Raw genomic sequence first — 22,866 nt, forward strand, 5'->3', positions numbered from 1 at the left:
AAGAATACAAAAAGAAATTCACCTCAATTTTAATTTTAATTGTTCACCTACACTATATAGTTTTTCAGCTGTGTTGTTTTTGTGGCTCCTTAATGAATGAGAGTAGTGCCATGTCTTTGTGATATTTTCTTCTGTTGTCCCTTTGTATGACACATTGAGCTATGTTTGTGAGCTTTACCAAATCCAGTGAAAACGTCATTGTACATTGCCAGAAAAGAAAATAAATGAGCATACAGTAACATTTTTCTTTTCACTAATAGTGTCAGCAATTTACAAGTGTAATCAGGAAAACTAAGTAAAGCGTGGAGAGTCAAGGATAGAGCCTTTGAGATTCAGGATGTTCAGGATGCTTTTAAAGTGGTCAGCACAAACAGCTGACTACTTAGCTTCTGTTTGTAAAAGTAGCATTTTTTTTAAAGCACTTCCCTTATCTCATTTCCTGGTTGAAAGCATGCCCATCTTACAGATCACATTACCATGTCCTGTCTTTTAGCAAGTACTCTATTAATTGCCTGACCATTTAAACAAATACTTGTTGGGTCACCTTTTAAAGTAAGCACCTAATGATCTCTTTGCTAATGATCTGATGATTATTCTGAAAAGGAAGAAACAAGAAGGAATGTGTTGCAGTCTCAGTGTAGCTCTCTCTCTTCTCCAAATCCACCTGAAACTTGACATTAGGTGAGGACCAAACAGGATGAGCTACTCTGGAAGCTTCTGTTGACAACTGATTCGGGATTAGGACATGGTATGGATTAATACCAAAATTTTGACAAGATTTTTGTATTTATTCATTTTTTTAAATTTCTAAAGTATTAGAGATTGGTATATTTTGTGAAGTATGGGAAAGAACCAGAATTTCTGGGGTTAATCAATATCCAAGGAAAGTTTTGGGGGAGAAAAACTGGCAAAATTTGATTCAACAGGTTCAGGAAGATATTTTCCATGATTAATCCAAGGCCTCCTACCAGGGTCCATACTAAGATGGGGCAAACAAAGTGCCTAGAGCACAAAACACAAGGAGTCATTCTCTGTCACTTGTACAACCCTAGTCAGCCCTACTGATCAAATAACTTAATTTTAACTTTTAAAAGACAGAACCGTCCGGCCAGTGTGGCTCATCAGTGGTAGAGCATCAACCCATGCACCATGAGGTTGCCAGTTCAATTCCGGTCAGGGCACATGCCCAGGTTGTGGGCCAAATCCCCATTTGGGGCATGCAGGAGGCAGCCAACTGATGTTCTCTCTCATCAATGTTTCTATTTCTCTCTCTCTCCTTTTCTCTATCTCTAAAATCGATAAAGAAAAAATATTTAAATAAATAAAATAAAAGTACCAATGAAGATACACTTTATTCATTAAGGACAGCAATGAACAGATACCACTGCTCTCTTCCACTGTACTTTATAGAGTTCTCAACACTCTTTTCACAGGTATCATCACCATATGCCAACCTCAACTTCCCGAGGCCAGAAGTGCAGAATGTATTAATCCCACCTCGGATATGAAAAAACAAATTTAGGGGAGCTCTAAGATTTGGTTAAGATAGTGGAGGTAGAACTTGAATTCAGGCTTCTGATTCTCTATGTCCAGTACTCTTCTCACTACACTATACAACACCAAGTCTCCCTGTGAGGTCCTTTATAGAATGTGATGTTATAGTCTACATTGATTAGAATTATGTATGAAGTCGCTAGTGGCTGGTTTATATTAACAATGAAATGACCTTAAATTTGTCTATTAGCCACTGACCCTAAATAGCCTTATGAGAAATTAAAAGAATAAAAGGAATTCATCTAATGGTTCTTAATGCCAGGCTTTAACATTTTAGGGGAAATCAAAACCATTTATAAATCACAGATAAATGTTTTAATACTGTCATTGGTTGCACAGTAGAATGTTTGTTTGTTTGTTTGTTTATGTTATTATCAACAAGGCTTAGAAACCATTGGAAGGATATGGGTAATTTTGCTAAGAATTGTAAAGAAGTTGGGATTAGAGCAGGTCTATATAGTATCAGGTTTGAGCCTTCTCCCCTTATACTGGGAGATGTCCAGAAAAGAGCAGAAGGATAAAAACAGACCCTTGCCAGTGACCAACATGTGGTCTGTTGGTCTTTCTCCATATGGGCCTGCTTCAGACAGAAACTTTCTAACACTAACCAGAAATGCAATTTAGACACACACACACACACACACACACACACACACACACACACACACACCAGCAGCAACAACAAACCCTTTGAGTTGCAAATCTAATTTCCTGGATGCAGTGAATTAATACGAAGAGATCCTAAATTATTTAAAAGTGAAAAGAAACTTACTCCTCCCCATGTTTTCTTGTGGTCTCTGGAGGTCCCTGGATGATTCCCTGTAAAAACACAGCACATACACAGTCAGATTCACAGAGGCTGAGTCACTACATCAAGTAAGTTCCATTAGAACTGATGAAGTCAATATGAGCATTTCATTTCAGTGCATTCTAATTTTGCCCTTTTACATAAATGTTTTCTCCATCACAAACAGGTATCTAACTTCAGAGGACAGAAACACAGTATTCTGGAAGCATGAGGTCTATATGAACTTAATATGACCTTGTTTATCTGGCATTAGTTTCTGCCCTTGCCAAATAAAACTCATCAAATTGGTCACATGCTTATCTCTTAGAAGAAGGCCGTGCTATCAATAAAAAATGGCAGACAAAAATGCCAAAAGGCCCTATTTTAATAACCAGGCTACCATGTTATTAGTTGGCCTATCCCTGACTTCTCTTCAATGTCATTCAGTGACAAATCCAATACCCTTTATATTGTAACATTTTCCTGAATGGTGTCAAACAGCAGTGCCTCTAATCAAATTACCCCTGAGGCAAAGCAGTCCACAGAGTTATTACCCCAAAACAGTATGAAGCAATAACCCTGAACTACTAACAACAAAAACTTTGGAGGAAAAAAAGCACATATTGCAAATTCAAGTATGCATGGAGGAGCAGTAATTCTGCTTTTAAAAGATGAAAATACATACACAGAAACTATTTCATACAACAAATCTACATTTTCTTATAGGTTTCAATCACAGAATCACCATACATTTACTGTTCACTTGCCACATTCCCAATACGGAGCTAAGCACCAGAGAGGCAAAATTAGAAGACATAATCTATCAGTCCATTAAGGAATGCACAACCTACTTAAAGCTAAGCACATAGTGGAGAGTGATGTCATCAAGATGGCCACCTAGGTCTCCTTCATAGGCCAACTTCAGTCCCTCTCACAGAAAGACCAACTAGCCACTATCCACAGAAAAGACACCAATGTGAAAATCCCACACTAGAAGGGTAAGAGGACTACATACTCTCTGACCACCGTGCTCCTTCCCCACAGTGACACAGTGTCACCAAGAGGGCACCCCAAACCTGTGGTTTCTACAGTGGGAAAAGAGAGCCTGAGGTGTACATCCAGCTTCCCCAGCACGTGGGACACTTCACAGGAGGCCCACTCAAGACTTGCCTCATATAAATCACTGGAAGAATCTTCAGGGCTTTGATAGAGGTGGATAGGGGGCTGGGGCTTACAGAAACCAGTGCTCAGGTCTTGGCACAGAGCATTCCTGCTTGCAGCAGGGCCTGAGCAGAGATCCCAGCCAGAAGCTCTGGCCATCTGCAGAGCTAAGCCAGTGACCCCTCTGGCTAGGGAGCTCAGTTGGCAGTTCTTCCTGATTTGGATCCCTAGTCAGTGGGCCATATGGGCAGTGGAGCTTGCTTTCCATCCCACCCAGGAAAGTAAGCAAATTCCCAGCACCACCCAAGTTCTGAGTATAGCCTCCAGTTCTGCCCACCCAGGAGGCCTGGCTAGAGAACTAAAGCAGTAATAGAACCCAATTTTATAGCCCTGCTTGGTCAGGGAGGCAAGCTAGCAGCTCCACTCAACTCTTAAGCATAGCCTCTGCCCTGCTTAACTAGGGAGTCTCAACAGTGACCTTGGGAAACAGAAGAACCTGGCCTATATCCTGCCCAGCCTGGGAGTCCAGTCTACAACCCTAACAAGAAGAGAAAGCCAGCCTATGACCCTGCCCAATTGCTGAACATGACCTGTGGCTGTGCCCAGACAGGAAGCCTAGACAGCAACCCTGTCCAATCAGGAACATAAACTACTGCACCAGCCACCAACCTTGCCTATCAGCAGAACACAGACAATAGCTTAGGTGATCACAAAGACCAGCAGGCAGCCTCACTCAACTTCAGGGCACAGTCTGCAGGCTTTCCTGATCCCAGGACACAGCCTGAGGCCATGTCAGACTACTAAATCCTGCCTTCAGCCCCACCCAAACATAGAGTCCAGGGAGTGACACCATCTGGTGGTAGAGTACAGTCTGAGATCCCACACAATTGGGGTGACTGCAGAGCTCAGCCCATAGCCCTGCCCAATTTTGGAGTTCAACCAGTGGTGCCATTCTGCCACCAAATATAGCCTGGGACTTGACTTAACCAAAGGTGATTGCAGAGCTTAGTTAGTGGCCTCACCTGACTTACAGAGCACAGTCAACAGCCCCATCCAAAGAAGGATATAGTCCTGCTTGTATACGGTCCACCGAGCTGCTGAGCCCAGCCTGAGGCACCCCCCCCCTCAACCTCAGAGCATGTGCAGTGGTCTCACCCAATTCCAGACCCCAGTAACAAACTCTGCCTGGCAACAAAAGCTACCGAGTGACCTATCCAGTACCCCCAAGCTGCAGTGACTGGTGAAGTTCTTTCCCTGCAGAATTGAACATGTAAAGTCTTGGTGAGGAGGACACTTAAACAAATGCACAAATACCAATACAAGGAATCAAGGAACACAAAGAAACAGGCAAACATTACACTGGCAACAAAAACTAAGAATGCTCTAATAACTGACCCCAAAGAAATGGAGAAGAGCCTTGCTAGTGTGGCTCAGTGGTTCATTGTTGACCCATGCACCAAGAGGTCACCGGTTCAATTCCCAGTCAGGGAACATTGACAGGTTGTGGGCCCAATCCCCAGTGGGGGACATGCAAGAGGCAGCCCACGGGTATTCTCTCTCATCCATGTTTCTCTCTCTCCCTCTGCCTACCTCTCTCTCTAAAATCAATAAAGATAAAAAAATTTAAAAAAATTAAAAACAGAGAAGACTCCAAAATGGTGGCGGAGTGAATGGAAGCTACAAAGACCACCTCCCAGGACCAAACTGGAATTACAACTAAAATAAAGACAAATCGTTGGGAAAAAGCAACAGAAAAGCAGCTGGAGAAGATCATATAACCAGGGACAAAAATAAAACACTGAATTGAGCCTGGTAGGTCTGTGGAGGCAAGAGAGGGTAGGCTGGAAGCCTATGAACAGCAGCTGTTTTTAGCTGTAAGCAGCACTCTCAGGGTTAAAATCCCAAGCAAGCTCCACAACGCAGAGGGCCAGGACAGAGCACTAAATTAACTACAACCACTCACTGTGGGCTCCAGCAAAGGGAGGGTGGACTGCACTGGAACTGTGTGGGTACACCCAGGATTTGGAGGGCGCTCAGAGTTTTTCCGGAGTTGTGGCAACACAGGACAGTAGCCATTTTGCTCCTTCCCAGAGCACTGGGTAGAATCGACAGCACCTCCCTCAGAGATTTAACTCCACACATCTAGGCCAGAGAAATTCAAGTTGAGATTCATTACCAACCAGCATCTGCCCCATCCTCTGGAAATCCTCTTACGCTGAACACCTGAGAGAGTTTTTCATTCAGTTGAGGGCTACAATGCAAGGCTCATCAAGTAGCCGAGACAAATAGACTCCAGGCAAAAAGTTAGAGGATAAGTGAACCTTTCCTGGGCTTGTAAATATACCCAGGAAAGTAAGACTTGACAGTGGTGTTAAACGTGGGTTCTCCCACACTCATCCAAACCCAGTAGAGGAAGCCACAAACGGCAGAACAGCAACACCCACAGGGAAAATTTGGCGGGCTGCGAAACCCACTGAGATAGCCAAAAATGGTAAAACAAATCCCAAATGGAAGAACAAGAGAACTCCACTGAAGATGAGATAAATGAAATGCACTTAAGCAAGTTATCAGAGGTAGAGTACAGAGCCATGATCATGAGGAAGCTCAACAGCATGAGTAAGGACATCAATACCATGAGTAAAAATATACAAACATTGAAAACCAACAAAGTGGAAATGAAGAATGACATAGCAAAAACAAAGAACACATCAGAAGGAATAACCAGCAGAGTAGAGGACGCTGAGGACAGGATCAGTGAATTAAAAGACAGGGTAAAAAAATCAACTAATCAGAAAACCAAAAGGAAAAAATAATAAAAAAAAACAAAAAAAAAAAAAAACAAGAAGACAGCTTAAGAGAACTGTGGGACAACTGGAAATATAATAATATTTGCATCATAGGAGTCCCCAAAGAATAAAATGAGCAAGGGTTAGAGAATATATTTGAAGAAATACTGACAGAAAACTTCCCTAATTTGGTGAAGGAAGAAGGCATTCATGTTCAAAAAGCACACAGAGCCCCAAGTAAGAATAAACAAAACAGGCCCACACCAAGACACATGGTAACTAAAATGACAAATATTAAAGACAAAGAGAGAATCCAAAAGGCAGCAAGAGAAAAGCAACAGGTTACCTACAAAGAAACCCCCACAAGGTTCTCGGCTGACTTCTCAACAGAAACACTACAGGCCAGAAAGGAATGGCATGAAGTAAACAAGGTCATGAAAAACAAGGATCTGAATCCAAGACTACTCTACCCTTCTATTCAAAATAGAAGGTCAAAGAAAGAACTTTCCAGACAAAAAAAGGTCTAAGGGAATATATTAGCACCAAACCAGCGCTGCAAGAAATGTTTAAAGGACTGCTGTAATTAGTAGAAATAGGAAGAAAAATATAACCACTATAAATCAAACTAGCAATTCATAAGTACATATTAATAATCACTTTAAATGTAAATGGACTTAATGCCTCAATCAAAAGACACAGAGTAACTGACTGGATAAGAAAGCATGACTCATATATATGATGATTATAAGAGACCCACCTCACAACAAAAGACTCCCATAGGTTGAAAGTGAAGAGATGGAAAAAAATCTTCCAAGCAAATGGAAAAGAAAAAAAGCTGAGGTAGCACTACTCATATCTGATAAAATAGATTTCAAAATGAAGGCCATAAGTAGAGACAAAGAAGGCCACTACATAATATCGAAAGAATCTATCCAAAAGAAAGATGTAACCTTGGTAAACATATACGCACTCAATATAAGAACACCAAAATATATTTAAAATCTTCTGGAGGACTTCAAAGGAGAAATCGATAGCAATACAATCATACCAGGGGACTTCAACACCCTGCTGACATCACTGGATAGATCCTCTAGAAAATAAATTAACAAAGGAACCGAGACACTAAATGAAACAATGGATCAAATGGATTTAATACATATCTGCTGAAAATTACACCATAAAACTGCAAAATTCACATTCTTCTCAAGTGGACATGGGACATTCTCAAAGATAGACCACAGTTAGGACACAAACTAAGTCTCTACAATTTCAAGAAGATAGAAATCATATCAAGCATCTTCTCAGATCACAATGGCATAAATAGCATGTTATTAAACAACAAAGGGGTTACCAAGGAGATCAAAGAAGAAATTTAAAACTTTCTGGAAACCAATGAAAATGAACACATAACAACACAAAATCTATGGCATGCAGTGAAAGCAATTCTGAGAGGGAAGTTCATAGTACTACAGGCCTATCTCAAGAAACAAGAAAAATTTCTAATAGACTATCTAACCTCACAACTTAAAGAACTAGAAAGCAAACAAAAACAAAACCCCAGAGCAAGTAGAAGAAAGAAAACAGTAAAGATCAGAGCAGAAATAAATGACATGAAGACCAAAAAAAAACAAAAAAACAAAAAACAAACAATTCAAAGGATCAATGTAACAAGGAGCTGGTTTTACAAAAACATAAACAAGATTGATAGACGCCTAGCTAGACTCACGAAGAAAAAAGAGAGAGAACCCAAATACACAAAATCAGAAACGAAAGTGGAGAAGTAACAACTGACACTACAGAAATACAAAGGATTGTTAACAAATACTATGAACAATTATACGGCAACACACTGGACAATATAAGTGAAATGGACAAATTTCTAGAAAAACATAGTCCCCCAAAACTGAACCGGGAAGAGATAGAAAACGAACAGACCAATAACAACTAAGGTAATTGAAGATGTAATCAAGACTCTTACAGGAAAAAAAAAGCCCAGGTCCAGATGGCTTCATGGGAGAGTTACACCAAAAATTCAAAGAAGAACTAACACCCATTCTCCTCAAACTATACCAAGAAATTCAAGAAGAAGGAAGACTTCCAAACTCATTTTATGATGCCAGTATAATCCTAATACCAAAACCAGAAAAAGACACTACAACGAAAGAAAACTACATGCCAATATCCCTGGTGAACACAGATGCCAAAATCCTCAACAAAATACTAGCAAATCGGATACAGCAATACATTAAAAAAAATTATTCACCATGACCAAGTGGGATTCATCCCAGGGATGCAAGGGTGGTACAATATTCGCAAATCAACAAATGTGATACACCATATAAACAAAATAAAAGATAAAAACCATATGATTGTATCAATAGATGTTGAAAATGCATTCAACTAAACCCAGACCCATTTCTGATGAAAACGCTCAGCAATGTGGGAATAGAGGAATCATATCTCAACATAATAAAGGACATATATGACAAACCTACAGCCAATATCATACTCAATGGGCAAAAACTAAAAGCATTTCCCTTAAGAACAGGAACAAGACAGAGATTCCCTCTTTTGCCACTCTTATTTAACATAGTACTGGAAGTCTTAGCCACAGCAATCAGACATGAAGAAAAAATAAAGGGGATCCAAATTGGAAAAGTGGAAGTGAAGCTGTCATTATTCGCAGAAAACATGATATTGTACATTGGAAACCCTAAAGACTCCATCAGAAATCTGCTAGATTTAATAAATGAATCCGGCAAGGTAGCAGAATACAAAATTATTATCAATAAATTGACAGCATTCTTATACACTAATAATGAACTCACAGAAAAAGAAACTAAAACAGCAATCCCACTGACCATTGCAGCAAAAACATTAAGATACCTAAGAATAAACTTAACCAAAGAAGTAAAGGACCTATTTGCAGAAAACTACAGGACACTGAAAAAAGAAATAGAGGAAGATATAAAAAAGTGAAAGCACATACCTTGTTCATGGATTGGCAGAATTAAATCATTATAATTTCCACATTAACCAAAGCAATCTATAGATTAATGCAATCCCCATCAAAATACCGACATATTTCACAGAACTAGAACAAACACTCCAAAAGTTTATATGGATCAAAAAAAGACCATGATTAGCCATAGCAATCTTGAAAAAGAAGGACTAAGTAGGTGGGATCACAATACCGGATATCAGGTTATACTACAAAGCTACTGTATTCAAAACAGTCTGGTACTGGCACAAGAACAGGCATACAAATCAATGAAACAGAAAAGAGAACCCAGAAATTGACCCAAATATTATGCTCAATTAATATCTGACAAAGGTGGCAAGAGCATACAATGGAGTAAAGACAGCCTCTTTAATAAATGGTGTTCGGAAAATTGGACAGCTACATGCAAAAAAATGAAAGTGGACCGTCAACTTATATCATGCACAAGAATAAACTGAAAATGGATAAAAGACTTAAATGTGACTCGTGAATCCATAAAAATCCTAGAGGAAAATGTAGGCAACAAAATTTCAGACAGTATATGCAGCAGAATTTTCACTGATACATCACCTAAGTCAACAGAAACAAAAAAATGAACACATGGGACTACATCAAATTAAAAAGCTTCTGCACAGCAAAAGAAACAACCATCAAAATGGAAAGGGAACCCGTTATATGGGAAAGCATAATCGCCAATGATACATCAGATAAGGGGTTAATTTCCAAAATATACAAAGTACTCATACAACTCAACAAAAGGAAGACAAAGAACCCGATTACAAAATGGGCAGAGGACTGAAATAGACACCTCTCCAAACAGGACATACAAATGGCTAAGAGACATATGAAGAAATGCTAAACATCATTAATCATCAGAGAAATGCTAATTCAAACAAGTATGAGGCATTACCTCACACCTGCTAGAATGGCTGGATCAACAAATCATCAAACAACAAGTGTTGGCAAGGATGTGGAGAAAAGGGGACTCTAGTACACTGCTGGTGGAAATGCAGAGTATTGCAGCCACTATGGAAAACACTATGGTGTTACCTCAAAAAATTAAAAATTGAATTGTCATTTGATCCAGTGATCCCACTTCTAGGAATATACCCTAAAAAGCCTGAAACACCCAATCAGAAAGAATATATGTACTCCTATGTTCATAGAAGCACTATTTACAATTGCTAAGATCTGGAAAGAGCCAAGTGTCCATCACTAGATGAGTGGATAAAAAAGCTGTGACACATATACACAATGGAATACTATGCAGCTGTAAGACAGAAAGATCTCTTTTCCATGGAGACAACATGGGGCGACCTCAAGAGTAGTATGCTAAGCAAATTAAGCCAATCAGAGAAAGACAAATACCACATGATCTCACTTATTTGTGGAATGTAATGAATAAGGCTGATGAATGAAATAGACCCAGAGACATAGAAAGGAGGGGGTGGGGGGAATAGATTAGATGAACCAAAGAACTTATATGCATGTATGCATAACCAATGGACATAGACAACAATGCTAGGGGGGGGTGGGGAGGTGGGATGGAGAGGAGGGCGTCCGGGGACGGGGGAGAAACATCTGTAACAAAAATAAATTAATAAATATTGGAGAAAAATAAATAAAGTGACCCTTAAACATAAATTAAAAAACTACTAAAAAATAAAAAAAGAAATGGAGAAGATAAGGAAAAATGGTGGCGGAGTGAATGGAATTCTCCCAGGACAAAACTGGAATTACAACTAAAATAAAGAAAAGTCAACTGGAATAACAAACTGAAAACCAACTGGAGTGAACCTTTATAACCAGGGACTTAAGAGCCCAAATAGAGATTGGTGAGGGCTGGCTGGTATCCCACAGGCAGTAGCTGAGAGCTACTTTAGCTGTGAGAAGTTCCCTCTGAGAAGTTTGAGGCTTAAACCCCAAGCTTGCTCTCCAGCACAGAGTGGCAGAACAGGGAAAGGTGCCCTCATAACACCTGGCTGTGAAAAACAACAAAGCAGAGGTTCTGTCCAGGAGGGAGAGGTGCTGGGAACAAGGGCACCCTCCTGAATGGCCAGTGCAGTACATTACAGTTACAGCACTCACCTTGGGCTCCTGCAGGAGGGCACACTGGAGGGAGCTATATGAGGAGAGTCAGGGATTTATGGCACTGGCGAGAGAGCTGGGAAGGAGAATATCAGGAGCCTTATGCCGAGTCATTCCCCCAAACTACAGAAACCATTTTTCTCAGGCAGTCTTTTCCCCGTCAGAGCAGCATTAGCCTTGGGGAAACAATTGCCCCACATGTTGGAATTTAATCCCTCCTGGCCAGAAGTGCAACTTGAGGCTCATTAACTGTCAGAGATTACCAGCTAGCCAGTGGGCAAAGACAACTCTCTGAATGCTTTGAGCCTTGGGCCTGGCTCACAGCTGTCTGGTGTCATGCATGGTCTGGGGACCAAGTAGTGAAGAGAGCAGCCTAGGCCCCTGGGCTAAGCCATTAAACTATGCTGCAGATGCCATTTTTTTAAAGCAGGGTTTTCCCATCAAAGAAGCTATAGCCCAGGGGGGTAAGCAACTGCCCCCAGCCATTGGAATTTAACCTAGCCAGCTGGGAGGAGTCAAAACCTAGCACAGAACTGCATTCTGAGGCTCATTAACTGTAACAAACTACCACCCACCATACAGGCAGAGATGAGTCTCTGGCTCTTTGAGCCTTGGGCGCTGCTCCTGGTCACTGGGTTTCATGGGTCTGGGGACTGAGTAATGAAGGCTGAGGCCTGATTACCTGTTTTGAGCCATTAACCTTTGCTGCAGAAATCATTCTGAAACTAGAAATGAATTACAATAAAACCACTCAAAAACATTCAAACACATGGAAGCTAAATAACATGTTATTAAACAATGAATGGGTTAACTAAGGAGATCAAGGAAGAAATAAAAAAAATCCCTGAAAACGAACATATAACAACACAAATTCTGGGAGCAGAGAAAGTAGTCCTGAGGGGAAATTTCATATCATTACAGGCCTACCTCAAGAAACAAACTATCTAATAAACTATCTAAACCTACAACTTAAAAAACTAGAAAGTAAACACAAAGAAAAACCCAAAGCAAGTAGAACAAAACAAATAATAAAGGTCAGAGTGGAAAAAAATGACAGAGACTAAAAAAAAAAAATTCAAAAGATCAATAAAATCAAGAGCTCATTCTTTGAAAAGATAAACAAGATTGAAGAACCATTAGCCAGACTCACTAAGACACAAAGAAAGAAGACTCAAGTAAATAAAATCAGAACCAAAAGAGAAGTAACAACTGACACCACAGAAATACAAAGGATTGTTAGAAAATACTATGAACAATTATATACCAACAAACTGGGCAACCTAGGCCAAATGGACAAATTCCTAGAATCACATAGTCTCCCAAAACTGTACCAGGAAGAGTCAGAAAACTTGAACAAACAAATAACAACTAAGGAAATTGAAGATGTAATCAAGAAACTCCCAGAAAACAAAAGCCCATGTCTGGATGGCTTCACAGGGGAATTTTACTGAACATTGAAAGCACTGCCCTGACCAGTTTGGTTCAGCGGTTAGAGCGTCGGCCTGCGGTCCAGAGACCCGGGTTCGGTTCCCGCTAAGGGCATGTACCTCGGTTGCAGTTTGTCCCGCCCCTGGTTGGTCGTGTGGGTGGCAGCCACTCGATGTGTCCCTTTCACGTTGATGTTTCTCTCTCTCTCTCTTCCTCTTTCTCCCTCCCACTCTATCTGAACAAAAAATGGAAAAAAATTTCCTCGGGTGAGGATAAAAAAAAAAGGTTAAAGAAAGAAATAACACTCATTCTTCTCAAACTATTCCAAACAAATTCAAGAGGAAGGAAGACTTCCAAGTTCTTTTAATGAGGTCAGCATAATCATAATTCCAAAACCAGATAAAGACACTACTGACAAAGAAAATTACAGGCCAATATCCCTGATAAACATAGATGCCAAAATCCTCAAGAAAATTCTAGAATATCAGATCCAGCAATACATTAAAAAAGTATTCACCAACACTAAATGGGATTCATCCCAGGGATTCAAGGCTGGTACAATATTTGCAAGTCAATAAATGTGATACAACACTTAAACAAAATGAACAATAAAAACCACATGATCAAATCAGTAGATGCTGAACAAGCATTTGACAAAATCCAGCACCCATTTCTGATAAAAACGCTCAGCAATGTGGGAATAGAGGGATCATATCTCAACATAATATAGGACATATATGAAAAACCTACAGTCAACATCATACTCAATGGGCAAAAACTAAAAGCATTTCCCTTAAGAACAGGAACAAGACAGGAATACCTACGTTTGCCACTCTTACTCAACATAGTACTGTAAGTCTTAGCCCCAGTGACTAGACAAGAAGAGGAAATAAAAGGGTTCCAAATTTGAAAAGAGGAAGTGAAACTGCCATTATTCTCAGATGACATGATATTGTACACAGAAAACCCTAAGGACTCCATCAAAAACTTACTCAATTTAATAAATGAATTTGGCAAAGTAGCAGGAAACAAAATTAACATCTAGAAATCGATGGCATTCTTATACAACCAATAATGAAAGCTCAGAAAGGGAAACTAAAAAATCAATCCCATTTAACATTGCAACAACAAAAATAAGATACCTAGGAATAAACTTAACCAAGGAGGTAAAAGACCAGTTCTCAGAAAACTACAGGACACTGAGAAAAGAAATAGAGGAAGATATTAAAAATTGGAAGCATGTACCATGTTCATGGATTGGAAAAATCAACAGCACTAAAATGCCCATACTACCCAAAGCAATCTACAGATTCAACGCAATCCCTATTAAAGTACCAATGGCATATTTCACAGATCTAGAACAAATACTCCAAAAATGTATATGGAACAAAAAAAGACCCCGAATAGCCAAAGCATTTCTTGAAAAAGAAGAGCAAAGTGGGAGGGATCACAATATCAGATATCAGGTTATACTACAAATCCATCATAATCAAAACAGCCTGGTACTGGCATAAGAACAGGCCTACAGATCATTGGAACAGAACAGAGAACCCAGAAACTGACTCAAGACATTATGCGCAATTAATATTTGACAAAGGTGGCAAGAGCATGCAATGGAATAAACATAGCCTCTTTAATAAATGGTGTTGGCAAAGAAGTAAAGGACCTCTTCATAGAAAACTACAAGTCACTGAAAAAATAAATTGAGGAAGATATTAAAAAAAAAAAAATCATATACCTTGTTCATGGATTGGAAGAATTAACATCATTAAAATGTCCATACTACCCAAAGCAATCTATAGATTCAATGCAATCCCCATCAAAATACCAGCGACATACTTTACAGATTTAGAACAAACACTCCAAAAGCTGATATGGAATCAAAAAAGACCCCAAATAGCCACAGCAATCTTGAAAAAGAAGAACAAAGCAGGAGGAATACATTACCAGATTTCAGGTTATACTACAAAGCCACTGTAATCAAAACAGCCTGGTACTGGCACAAGTATAAGCAGATAGATCAATGGAACAGAATAGAGAACCCAGAAATGGACCCAAGACAATATGCTCAATTAATATTTGACAAAGGCGGCAAGAGCATACAGTGGAGTCAAGACAGTCTCTTCAATAAATGGTGTTGGGAAAATTGGACAGTTACCTGCAAAAAAATGAAGCTAGAACACCAACTTACACCATACATGAGAACAAACTCAAAATGGATAAAAGACTTAAATGTAACTCATGAATCCATACAAATTCTAGAAGAAAATGTAGGCAAATCTCAGACATCATACCCAGCAGATTTTTCACTGATAGAACACCAAAAGCAACAGAAACAAAGGAAAACATTAATACATGGGACTACGTCAAACGAAAAAGCTTCTGCACAGCAAAAGAAACAACCAACAAAATGGAAAGGGAACCCCCTATGTGCGAGAGCATAATTGCCAGAGATACATCAGATAAAGGGTTAATTTCCAAAATATATAGAGTACTCATACAACTCAACAAAAGGAAGACAAAGAACCCAATTAAAAAATGGGCAGAGGACCGAAATAGACACCTCTCCAAACAGGGCATACAAATGGCCAAGAGACCTAAGAAAAAATGCTCAATGTCACTAATCATCAGAGAGATGCAAATTAAACTATGAAGTATCACTTCACACCTGCCAGAATGGCTGCCATCAACAAATTATCAAACAAGTGCTGGCGAGGGTGTGGAGTAAAGGGGACTCTAGTACACTGCTGGTGGGAATGCAGACTGGTGCAGCCACTATGGAAAACAATATGGTGCTTCCTCAAAAAATTAAAAATTGAACTGCCATTTGACCCAGTGGTCCCACTTCTAGGAATATATCCTAAGAAGCCTGAAATACCAGTCAGAAAGAATATATGCACTCCTAGGTTCATAGCAGTGCTATTTATAACAGCTAAGATCTGGAAACAGTCCAAGTGTCCATCAGTAGATAAGTGGATTAAAAACCTGTGGTACATTTACACAAGGGAATATTATGCAGCTGTAAGAAAGAGAGATCTCTTATCCTCTGAGACAACATGGAAGGACCTGGAGAGTATTATGCTAAGTGAAATAAGCCAGTTCAGAGCAAGACAAGTATCACATGATCTTGCCTATTTGTGGAATATCATGAATAAAATAAACTGACGAACAAAACAGATTCAGAGACATGGAAATAGGAAACAGACTGACAAACCTCAAAGGGAAGGTGGGGATGGGGGGGCAGGAAGAGGTAAACCAAAGAACTTATATCCATATATGCACAACCAGTGATCACAGTCAATGGTGTGGTAAAGGGGGGGGGGTAGGAGTAGCAAGGAGGGTGTCAATGGGAAAAAAGCATGAAATCTGTAATACAACAGTAAAGATAAAAAATAAATAATAATAAATAAAGCACAAATAAATAAGACTACTTCAAACTAAAAAGCTTCTGCACAGCAAAAGATGATCAACAAAATTAAAAGGCAACTGAAAGAGTGGGAGAGTGTATCTGCAAACTACATCTCTGATAAGGAGCTAATGTCCAAAATATACAATGAACTTATTATACAATGCCATAGCCAAAACAAAAACAAAAAAAAAACAACCAAATTTAAAACTGAGCAATGGACTTGAATAGACATTTTTCAAGAGGACATACAAATGGTCAAGAGGTACATAAAAAGGGGCTCAACATCGCCTGATTTGCATCAGGGAAATACAACTCAAAATCACAATGATTCCCTAAAAAGCCTGAAACACCAATCAGAAAGAATATATGTGCCCCCATGTTCGTAGCAGCACTATTTACAATAGCTAAGATCTGGAAATAGCCCAAATGTCCATCAGTAGATGAATGGATAAAAAAGCTGTGGTACATATACACAATGGTGTACTATGCAGCTGTAAGAAAGAAAGATCTCTTATCCTTTGAGACCACATGGAGGGACCTGGAAAGTATTATCCTAAGCGAAACAAGCCAAACAGAGAAAGACAAGTATCATATAATCTCACTTATTTGTGGAATATAATGAACATAACAGTCTGAGGAATGGGGTAGTCCCAGAGACGTGGAAGTGGGGTACAGACTCACAATCCCCAGAAGAGGGGGTGGGGGGCAGAGATACACCAAAGAACTTATATGCATGTATGTATGAACAATGGACATGGATAACAAAGCTGGGGACAGGGCGGGGAGAGGAGGGGAGGGGGAAATCAGTGGGGGGAAAGGGAGAAACATCTGTAACAAAAATTCATTAAAAATTAGAATCAAAGTATAAATAAATTAATTTTTAAAAAGCACAATGATATATCACCTTACACACACATACACACACATACACAGACACACACATATATGCACACACACACATATACATAGCCACACACCAGAATATTATTCAGCCATAAAAAAGGAAATTTGTCATTTGTGACAACACGGATGAGCCCTGAGGGCATTATGCTAAGTAAAATGAGTCAGACATTAAAAGACAAATACTGTATGATGTCACTTACATGCAGAATCTAAAAAAGCAAACTAATAAACAGAGACTACACTGGTGGTTGCCAGGAGTAGGGGGAATGGTTGACGGTGGTCAAAAGGTACAAACTTTCAGTTTTAGGATAAGTAAGTTCAGGGATGTAATGTATAGCATGGTGACTATACTTATCAAATATTGTATACTTGAAAGATGCTCGGTGAGTAGATATTAAAAGTTCTCAATATACACACACAAAAATTATAACTATGTGAGGTGATGATCTGTTAACTAGCTTAACTAGCAATTATTTCACAATTTATACCTGTATCATCACACTGTATATCTTAAACTTCCACAATATTACATGTCAATTATGTCTTAACAAAGCTGGAAAACAATTTAGCATATATAAACAGAGACAATCATAAAATAAATGAGCCTGAAATCTTGTAACTAGCTGTGTCACACTGGAAAATAATTTTCTATCTCAAATTCCTTGCAGAAGAAGAGCGATGAACTAGATGGGTGTTTCCCAAATTGACTTCTGCAGGATTTTAAAAGGTGCATTATTCAAAAACAGGGCTCTGATCAAATAAATGTAAGAAATGTTGTCTTAATAACAACTAAGGAAATTGAAGAGGTAATCAAGACTCTCCCAGCAAACAAAAGCCCAGGCCCAGATGGTTTCACGGGGGAGTTTTACCGAACATTCAAAAAAGAACTAACACCCATTCTCCTCAAACTATTTCAAAAAATTCAAGAAGGAAGACTTCCAAACACGTTCTATGAGGCCAGCATAATTCTAATTCCAAAACCAGAAAAAGACACTACGAAGAAAGAAAATATCCCTGATGAACATAGACGCCAAAATCCTGAACAAAATATTAGCAAATCGGATCCAGAAATACATCAAAAAAATTATTCACCATGACCAAGTGGGATTCATCCCAGGGATGCAAGGCTGGTACAATATTCGCAAATCAATAAACGTGATACACCACATAAACAAAATGAAGAATAAAAACCATATGATCATATCAATAGATGCTGAAAAAGCATTCGACAAAATCCAGCATCCATTTCTGATAAAAACGCTCAGCAATGTAGGAATAGAGGGATCATATCTCGACATAATAAAGGCCATATATGAAAGACCTACAGCCAACATCATACTCAATGGACAGAAACTAAAAACATTTCCATTAAGAACAGGAACAAGACAGGGATGTCCACTTTCGCCACTCTTATTTAACATTGTACTGGAAGTCTTAGCCACAGCAATCAGACATGAAGAAAAAATAAAAGGGATCCAAATTGGAAAGGAGGAAGTGAAACTGTCATTATTTGCAGATGACATGATATTGTACATAGAAAACCCTAAAGACTCCATCAAAAATCTATTAGACTTAATAAATGAATTTGGCAAAGTAGCAGGATACAAAATTAACGTCAAGAAATCAACGGCATTCTTGTACATCAATGATGAACTCACAGAAAGAGAAACTGAAAAAACAATCCCGTTTACCATCGCGCCAAAAAAATTACGATACCTAGGAATAAACTTAACCAAAGAAGTAAAGGACCTATTTGCAGAGAACTACAGGTCATTGAAAAAAGAAATAGAGGAAGATATAAAAAAGTGGAAGCACATACCCTGTTCATGGATTGGAAGAATTAACATCATTAAAATGTCCATACTACCCAAAGCAATCTATAGATTCAATGCAATCCCCATCAAAATACCAACGACATATTTCATAGAACTAGAACAAATACTTCAAAAGTTCATATGGAACCAAAAAAGACCCCGAATAGCCACAGCAATCTTGAAAAAGAAGAACAAAGTAGTTGGGATCACAATACCAGATATCAGGTTGTACTACAAAGCGACTGTAACCAAAACAGCCTGGTACTGGCACAAGAACAGGCATATAGACCAGTGGAACAGAACTGAAAACCCAGAAATGGACCCAAGGCAATACGCTCAATTAATATTTGACAAAGGTGGCAAGAGCATACAGTGGAGTAAAGACAGCCTCTTTAATAAATGGTGTTAGGAAACCTGGACAGCTACATGCAAAAAAATGAAACTAGACCATCAACTTACACCATACACAAAAATAAACTCAAAATGGATAAAAGACTTAAATGTGACCCGTGAATCCATAAAAATTCTAGAAGAAAATGTAGGCAACAAAATTTCTGACATCATACGGAGCAGAATTTTCACTGATACATCACCTAAGGCAACAGAAATAAAGGAGAAAATGAACACATGGGACTACATCAAACTCAAAAGCTTCTGCACAGCAAAAGAAACAATCATCAAAATGGAAAGGCAACCCACTGTATGGGAGAACATCATTGCCAATGATGTATCAGATAAGGGGTTAATTTCCAATATATATAGAGTGCTCATACAACTCCACAAAAGGAAGACAAAGAACCCAATTAAAAAATGGGTAGAGGAGCTGAATAGACACCTCTCCAAACAGGACATACAAATGGCCAAGAGACATATGAAGAAATGCTCAACATCACTAATCATCAGAGAAATGCAAATTAAAACAACAATGAGGTATCATCTCACACCTGTCAGGGTGTGGAGAAAAGGGGACTCTAATACACTGCTGGTGGGAATGCAGACTGGTGCAGCCGCTATGGAAAACAATATGGTGCTACCTCAAAAAATTAAAAATTGAACTTCCATTTGACCCAGTGATCCCACTGCTGGGAATATACCCTAAGAAGCCTGAAACACCAATCAGGAAGAATATATGTACCCCCATGTTCATAGCAGCACTATTTACAATAGCTAAGATCTGGAAACAGCCCAAGTGTCCACCAGTAGACGAATGGATAAAAAAGCTGTGGTACATATACACAATGGAGTACTATGCAGCGGTAAGAAAGAAAGATCTCTTATCCTTTGAGACAACATGGAGGGACCTGGAAAGTATTATCCTAAGTGAAAGAAGCCAAGCAGAAAAAGACAAACACCACATGATCTCACTTATATACGGAATATAATGAACATAACAGTCTGAGGAATACAGTAGACCCAGACACATGGAAGTAGGGCACAGACTGACATCCCTCAGAAGAGGGGATGGGGGGGGGAGAGATAAACCACAGAACTTATATGCATGTGTGCATGACCAATGGACATGGACAACTAAGCCGGGGACAGGGTGGAGGGGGGGGTGGTGGGGGGTGCCAATGGGGTAAAAAGGTAAAATATCTGTAACAAAAAAATAAATAAAAATTCATTAAAATAAAATGATAGTCACTTTGGAAAAAAAAAAAACAGAAATGTTGTCTTAAAGTTAAACAAGTATCTTTATTATAAGGCTTTTCAGAGCCTTAAAAATGCTAATTAGTAATGTGAGAGAAGTATAGTCTCTCAATATATTTGGCTAAATAATCGTTTTTGTAAGCAATCAATATTTCTCAGGAGTCTTATTCTTTGGAGCTCAGTTTAGGAAACTAGACAAGATAACTGCTAAAACAACTTGAGCTCTGAAATTTCATTATTTTCTAACAAGGTATTAATTGTATAGAACATAACTTGGATCAAGAAAGAAGTCAAGTGGGTTGGATTCTCAGAGAATTTTGGTGCCAAAAGAAACTTTAGAAATCATCTAACGATTTCTCATCTCCCCACCTTTAATTTAAAGATATGTGTGTGTGTGTGTATGTATGTGTATATATATATATATATATATATATATATATATATATATATATATCACTACATATCACCATATATATAAATCACTATACATATATCACCATATATATATGGTCTGAATTATTAGGTCTGAATTATTCAGGTTGATTTGAGGTGCAGTGTTGTAGTTCCACCCACTGGGATTTCTTCTTGAGGTAGCCTAGATATACCTCACCAGAAACCTAGCACGGCATGAGGCAGTTTAAAATCCAGTGATCGAACCCTTCAGATGAGGCTATTCTAAGAAGGCTTTAGGAAAGTGCTAGAACTCTCATACATATTCACAGGAAGGTCCTTCACTATTCCTAAGTATCATAACAATTTTAAATGTAACCCCTCTGTGTCAGATAAATAAAATAAGAATTATGTATAGAGAATTATCAAACATTTCTCACTCTAGGAAAAATCATTAAAAAGTTAATGTACTGCCCTGGCTGGTTTTGCTCAGCGGTTAGAGTGTAGGCCTGTGGTCCAGAGAGAGCCGGGTTCAGTTCCTACTAAGGGCACGTACCTCAGTTGCAGTTTATCCCCGGTCCTGGTTGGGTCATGCAGGAGGCAGCCACTCGATGTGTCCTTTTCACGTAGATGTTTCTCTCTCTCTTTCTCTCTCCCTCCCACTCTAGCTGAACAAAAAATAGAAAAATGTCCTAGGGTGAAGATAAAAAAGAAAAGAAAAGAAAGTTAATGTACTAAAATACAATCCCTATATACAGTAAATGAGAAACTGAAAGAGTTAAGCAAGGGAATGATGACTAAATTTTTATTTTAAGATGCTATCTCTTGTGGCTGTAGGGAAAGAAGATTTGCCTGGTGAGAAAGAGTACAGTAATATCAGAAATATGAGGTAAATCTAGTAGGACTTCTTGTATTTTATTTTTTTTTACTCTTTAATATGTAATAAAGTATTTTTTAAAAGAATCAAGCCATTTTCAGCTGCGTCAGGGGGACCACAAAGAAAATGGTTATAAGGCATGGGCCAAAATTTTCAAACAGGACTTGCCTCTCCAGATATCAACATCGTGTAGAAAATAGGCATTGAAGGCATCTTTCTTCCAGAGAAAGATGAAACCAGGGAGGCAATAATCAATATTATCTGTCAGACTCCTCATCTAGTATTGCAGTAGTAAACTTCCAAAGATCAGAATCTTGTTTTAAAGAAGACAAATTCTTTATAGAGATATGGGGTTCAAGGCCTACTTCCCCTATCAGCCCCAACCACTGAACTCTCCAGTCCCAGTTACCTCCATTTCTTCCATTGCCAGGGTCCAGCCTGCTCTTTCTACTTTGATCCCCCTCCCCATTTCTCTTTCTCTCTCTCTCCCTTCCTCCTCTTCCCCTCCTCTCCGCCCCCCCCCCCCCCTCAGCTAGTGTGTGTGTTCTCATTCTAGTTTTTTACTAAGCAGGAGTATTCCTCAATCTTGATTCTGAGGTCCTCATTCCAAACTGAAAATTACTTCTACAGCAATAGCAACACACTCAACAACAACAACAACAACAAAGCAGCTTTTAGCCAGAACAACAACAACAAACAACAAAGCAGCTTTTAGCCAGACATTAGGAAATAAAAATCATTGTTCCACAGATTTACCCAGCCTGGCATTAAACACTCTTTACAACCAGGTTCCACCTTCCTTAATAGTTACACCACTCTAGTCAAACCAGCCTCTACTCATCCTTTAAATATGCTTTAAACTGTTCTCACTCTATGTCTCTGCTCTTTTGCTCTGCATTATCTATATCTACCAAAATTCCATTCATTCTTCAGTATCAGAAGCTTTCCTCATTACCTGAACAGGAAGTCATCTCTTTTTCCTTTGAACTCTCATACAATATGGAACTTAGGTGCTATCCCA

At 38.9% G+C, this 22,866-nt stretch overlaps 1 protein-coding gene across 1 annotated transcript in view; it reads right to left on the reverse strand.

Annotated features, from left to right (window-relative positions):
• The window catches only part of PRRG1 (proline rich and Gla domain 1), an 89,761-nt gene that overhangs the window by 51,654 nt on the left and 15,241 nt on the right, over positions 1-22,866 (reverse strand). Inside the window, 1 exon segment of the mRNA XM_036271306.1 lies at positions 2,327-2,373. Coding sequence (XP_036127199.1) covers positions 2,327-2,336 — 10 coding nt within the window. The 5' untranslated portion in view covers positions 2,337-2,373.

The sequence above is a fragment of the Molossus molossus genome, unplaced genomic scaffold (genome assembly GCF_014108415.1).
Source record: "Molossus molossus isolate mMolMol1 unplaced genomic scaffold, mMolMol1.p scaffold_m16_p_2, whole genome shotgun sequence".
NCBI classification, from domain to species: Eukaryota; Metazoa; Chordata; class Mammalia; order Chiroptera; family Molossidae; genus Molossus; species Molossus molossus.